Below are 6,000 nucleotides of genomic sequence, written 5' to 3' on the forward strand. Positions count from 1 at the left end.
ATCAGAATACAAGTTGTCTGTGTGCATATACAGAAAAGGGAATGGGCTGGGAGAAGAAAAAAGAGAGGATGGGAGATTAATAGGGATCCTGGAGGAGTAGGGTGAGGAACAAGAAAAAGATAGAGAGATGGATAGACAGATAGGAGTTTTAATAGAAAATGTTATATTTTTGCCTTGAACAACGACTATATACATAATAATAGTACACTTGATAAATCAATAATTCAAATAGTACACTTGATCAATCTCTATTTAAAAAAAAAATCTGAAACTGTTTGGTCTTGTGTACTGTGAATCAGAGTTTCCCAAACTGGGCTTTACGGAGCCCTGGGGCTCCCTGAGTGAGGCTGAGGCACTCTGCAAGCCCTTTCTTAAAGAGAACCAAATGCATTATATGGAAAAATTGACTGGTTGTAGAGATTTAATTATTGATCTTTTTTTACTGGAAAATAGATATATGATACATAGCTATATGTGTAGTTTCAGGAGGGTTCATGAAAAAGTCAAGAAAGAATAAATTAACAAAAAATGCAACAATTTCTGATTAACCAAGAACAAAAAAATGGTTGTAAAATCACGAACAGGAACAACAAATGAACAAGTATAAGTTAAAATTTTCATATTTATTTTAGAAATTATCTTGTTAGAGCTCCGGGAACAAAACTTTGCCCTGCTTACGGGCTTCATAGTGTCCTGAAGTTTGGGAAACCCTGCTGTAAATCACGGACATTGTTTAATGTTATTCCAATCACTACTGCAGTGTTTTGCAGAACACATGGGCGTATGGCCTTGTTTCAGACTTGAGCGTGAGTGTATCTGAATGCGAATGTCAAATGGTGAGTGACTGGTGACCTTTAAAATATACCTATTGATGGGCGACCAAATTCTAATCTAATATTGAGCTTTTCCATCTGGTTAGGATTGTCCTAAAAATATTGGTATTAATATTTGTGCTCGCATACAGGATAATGCAAATTTAAAAAAAAATATATCTGATAGGATAATACCGTATATATATATATATATATATATATATATATATATATATATATATATATATATATATATATATATATATATATATATATATATATACGGTATTATCTTATCAGGTAGCCAATGATATGAAAAAGCGTTCTTACCTTTTTCCTCTCTTCAGGAATGACTGTCGATTCACTTTTGTCAAACAACGATTTCCGGCAGAAACTGAACAACCTTTACCAGAAATACGCGAAATGTATTAGTATTGTTGAGACTGGCCAATTCAAACGATCCATTGAACCACAAATTCTACCCAACGATAGCGCTGAACTCGAGGCTCCCATTGAAAATAAATCTGCTGCTGAAATACAAAGGTAAGACTATGTCATTCTAAATATAAAAAAAAAGGACAGCACTTTTTTTTTCTCTGGCGATGAGATTCGCACCTTCTCTTAACTTCGACGTGTTTTCTCAGTTGTCAAACGCTCGACTTGTTGTCCTCCGCTGTTTGTCCTTCATAACACAGCTGTTCCCCTCATGTGTAAATCAATGCGTTTATATACTTTTTATAATCACAGACTTTCTCTTTACTAGTGTTTTTTTTTCGGGTGTCTGTCGATTTTGTGTACAGCAATTTATCAACAATTACAATTCCACAACAACAGTTTATGTACATATTCAATTAAGCTACAATTCTACAGATGCAACTCGCTTATATATGTTCTTATAGAAACATATATATATATATATATATATATATATATATATATATATATTATATATACACACACACACACACACACATATATATATGACTACTTAATTTTATCACATAAATTAATATATGAAAATATAATTTTATGCGTAAATTTTCAGTATTTACTTCAACAGTGCTCAATACATAGGTAGAGCGAAGTAGTAATTATAAAAATATATAAGGCAATTAAGCTACACAGAATATTCCGCGTTTCATTCGCGTGATACCTGACGAATTCTCACGAAAATGAAACGCAGAATATTCTGTGTAGCTTAATTGGCATGCGTATTTTATAATATATATATATATATATATATATATATATATATATATATATATATATATATATAGGACAATTTAAATTCGGTAAAATCACTGCAAAGTAGATTAGAAATTGCAACATTTATTGTTCAATACAAGAGATGCAAATAAAAATTTACTTACTCTATAGAGTTTAAAAGAATGGCCCTTCTCCTCAGAGGAAAACTAGTTTGCAAAATTAACAGTAATAGACTGGCTATAATTTGACTGATCAGCACACAAATTGAAAACTTCAAAATATGGAAGAAGTCATTTAAAAATAATGATTATATATATATATATATATATGATTATATATATATATATATATGATTATATATATATATGATTATATATATATATATATATATATAATTATATATATATATGATTATATATATATATATATATATATATATATATATATATATATATATATATATGTATGAGTCCAAAGGATATACCGCGTGGAAAAACACTTATGAAGAGGGATTTAGGAGTATCAAAGGTCGAGCTGTAGGTTGATTGATAATAAAAACCCATGTTGTATAAGCTGTCCTCAAAATGGTAAAGTTCGTCTGCAAGCTTAGGAAATATCAGTTCATACGGATTCATAAATGTAAGGAAATAAATGCGTATCATGTCATGGAGAGTTATAAGAGAAATATGAATAAAATGATCGTGAGAAAATGAGCTTTGGCGAAATGTTGCAAGTCAGAGAACAAATATTCAGCAGCTGCTTCCATGCCTAGCGAAAATTAAAGTAGATAAATGGATAGAAGTTAGAGACTCGAATATTATGGGAAGGTACCAAAAGGTATTAAACTATCAATAACAGCTGTTTATGTTTATCAAAGCAACCGTCAGACCAGGGAATAGAGAAGGTCTATATATATAAAAAAAATGACAGCACTTTTTTCTCTGATGACGAGATTCACACCTACTCTTAACTTCGACATGTTATCTCAGTTGTCAAACACTCGAATTGTTGTCCTCCGCAGTTTGTCCTTCTTAACACAGCTATTCCCCTCATATCTAAATCAATGCCTTTATATACTTTGTGTTGTGTTGTGCTGTGTTGTCTGTTGAGGCCAAACAAGATGGAAAAGGGGCGAATTTGTCTCTGCGACGCTTTTTATATTACCGATTATAACGCTGCCTGAAAACGCATTCTGTGTGTGTGTGTGTGTGTGTGCGTGCGTGCGTGCGTGTGTGTGGATAGGTAATACCATATGACTGCCCTAAACCAGCTGAAATGAATAGCTCTGCTCTTTGGGGGACTCCATGTTTTGACAAACTTCTGGGTCTGACCTTTATCCCTGACCTGAAATGGAACACATATATCATATCCATTGCCATTGGTAGGATCATTCTACCGCTCCGGTAGATATCTCACTGCTGATGTAATTCTCTACTTGTATAAGAGTAAAGTGTTATATATAGGTTTCATTATTATTATTATTATTATTATTATTATTATTACTCTGTTTCTTTTTGTTGTTATATTGCTCGTTGTTATTGTTATTGTTCGTTGTTAGGACTTATTAAAAGTGAGTCTTAGAGTCTTGGAGAGATGTTGAGAGAGTCTTATTGCAAGTGATATTGTTGTGTGTTCGTGTTATGACGAGATTCATATTTATAAAATGTTCATACTTAGAAGTGTAGAAGATGTTTGAGTGTTGAGACAGTCTTAGTGTTCACATTGTGTATGTAAAGACATTTTAAAACACATGATATACAAGACATATAATGACAATTTTCACTTTACCTTTTGGTAGAATTACAACACAAAGACGACGTTTATAAAAACACATAATGGGTTTATTTCTTCTCCGACCGGTCGTGGTTTTCATAGTCAAGAATTCAAGTTTCACATTCTAAGTTTCAAAGGTGACCGTCTCGCTTCTAGACGTTCGAATCCCATCTCCAAACTATCGTCTGTCGTTCTCAGACTCTCTCTGACTCTCCCTCAGTTTCTCTCTCAGTTTCTCCTTGCTTAACTCTAAAGTTTCTAACTATATCGAGAACTTCCCATTTTCCATGACGTCATACACATGTTAAAACGTGTGTCTTCTTTCACGTGTTCTGGAAATGCGTGTCCAAACTTTTTCCTTTGTTTACAAAAGGAATTTTAACCTATATTCCCAGTAACCTATATTTCCAATATGTTAAAAACATGTTTATTAAATTATCTTATAGTTGCATTCTTCAATTGAATTTCATAACAGAATTGACAATGCACATTCTTTTCTTAAAGCTATTTTATCTCTAATCTAAACAATCGTTTGTTTTTACATTCCATTTGCTAATTCTCTCTCGTAATCTATTTCTAAACCTAAATTACGAGGTTCGAATTTCGTCTATTCTATTTCATTTTTACATTTAACTAAATCTCTCTATTTTTATACTTACATGAAAAGGGGACAGCCCTTATCATGTAACACAAAGTACGTCAAAGGATGGAGAACTGTTGCCACATCTGTGCAGGAGCTGCTAGATGCATCTAATCCTGCTTTGACAGAGTTCAAAATAGACTTCATAGCCTAGTGGGGGATGCCCTTCTCTCTTCCCTGCAACTTCTTTCCCACAGAAATGATGTTACGAGCCTATCTCTGTTTATCGTTATTTTCATGGCAAGTGCTCGTCTGAGCTCCAATCTATGGTACTCCTTGCAAAACTTTCACAAAAAAAAAACACTCGTCTAGTTGAAATCACTATCAATAATTTCAACCACTCTTCATCTGTGCCTAAACCTAAATGTAGATTCGATAAATAAAGCTTCATTCTTAGAAATGCATGCCGGTGTAACTTTTTTCCGTTTACCTGCTTTCCAGCTGACTACAATATGATCATCTTCAAGTTCAATGTAAACAAGTTATTGATGAACCGTTCTCTTATAAATCCAAATTTATCAAATCCCCACTACTAATGATTACTACGACTATTTTCCCGTTGACTACTGTACACTCGTTAAACCTCATCCCTGAGCCTTGATAATGTAACTTGTAAAAAGTAAATAAATTAATAAATAAATAAATACATAAAAACTTCTAGCTATGCTGAGTTCTACAACATTTTTCATTTTCTTTGTTTTTTTTTTTTGTTCTTTTTAATTTTTGCAGACGTTCCGACAGATTTTACAAAGGATCTGTGCTACTGACACCACGCCGATTAAGAAACTACGCCGGTGAACACATGTACTTTTACAGATGAGTCATATATTTCGTTTTGGCCATTGGGAAGAACCTGGTGATTAATCTAGGCTTGAAGCTCACCCTTTATCAGAAGCCAACAACTACTTCACTTACAATGTGATTATATGCCCAATGAAATTATACATATATATATATATATAAATATATATAATATATTTATATATATCGAAAATATTTATTTAAAATATCAGAAATAAAAATGAAATCGAAGATTTTAAACTGGTTGTCTCCCTTTATTTATCACCTCCATCTAGGAGAATATGTTTGTTTGTTTGTCTGTAAATTCTTACGAATGTTATATTTTAGGCAGGGCTGTGCACAATGCTTCAAGCAAACTACAACATCGTTCTTACATTTTATTTTGATATAAAGTTTGCTTGACTGATATGTTTAAGAAATGCAATATTTTCCCTGTCATTTTCTAATAATAAAGTAATCGGTGCTGTTGAACTTTCTTGACGGTTAAATCTATTTGGTACACGGTTATCAATTCTTTCAAACCATTCATTTGTCGAAGATATTTTAAATTCTTTCGTAGGCCATATTATTTTTCATTTCTTATTTATTGCAATCATTGTCTTTCTTTCTCCCAAATAAATTACTTTTTTAAAACATTCTAATGAATTATTTTTCTATGGTCTTCTGATTGATTTCTAAACCTAACACTAACTAGTTGCCGAACAAGGAATGGTGGTTAACTGCCCTAAAAGGCAAAAATGGCCCGAAAATTGGGGATTATTTCAGGTT

At 32.4% G+C, this 6,000-nt stretch overlaps 1 protein-coding gene across 2 annotated transcripts in view; it reads left to right on the forward strand.

Moving 5' to 3' along the window:
• Positions 1–5,472, forward strand: part of LOC145297729 (uncharacterized) — an 81,410-nt gene extending 75,938 nt beyond the window's left edge. For both annotated transcript variants that reach the window (XM_080143958.1, XM_080143950.1), the window contains 2 exons: positions 1,160–1,355; positions 5,161–5,472. In XM_080143958.1, coding sequence (XP_080000084.1) covers positions 1,160–1,355; positions 5,161–5,251 — 287 coding nt within the window. In that variant the 3' untranslated portion in view covers positions 5,252–5,472. The remainder of the gene's footprint in view (positions 1–1,159; positions 1,356–5,160) is intronic.
• Positions 5,473–6,000: the final 528 nt, after the last annotated feature.

This window comes from Euprymna scolopes, chromosome 2 (genome assembly GCF_053919585.1).
Source record: "Euprymna scolopes isolate OS-2025 chromosome 2, ASM5391958v1, whole genome shotgun sequence".
Classification (NCBI taxonomy): domain Eukaryota; kingdom Metazoa; phylum Mollusca; class Cephalopoda; order Sepiida; family Sepiolidae; genus Euprymna; species Euprymna scolopes.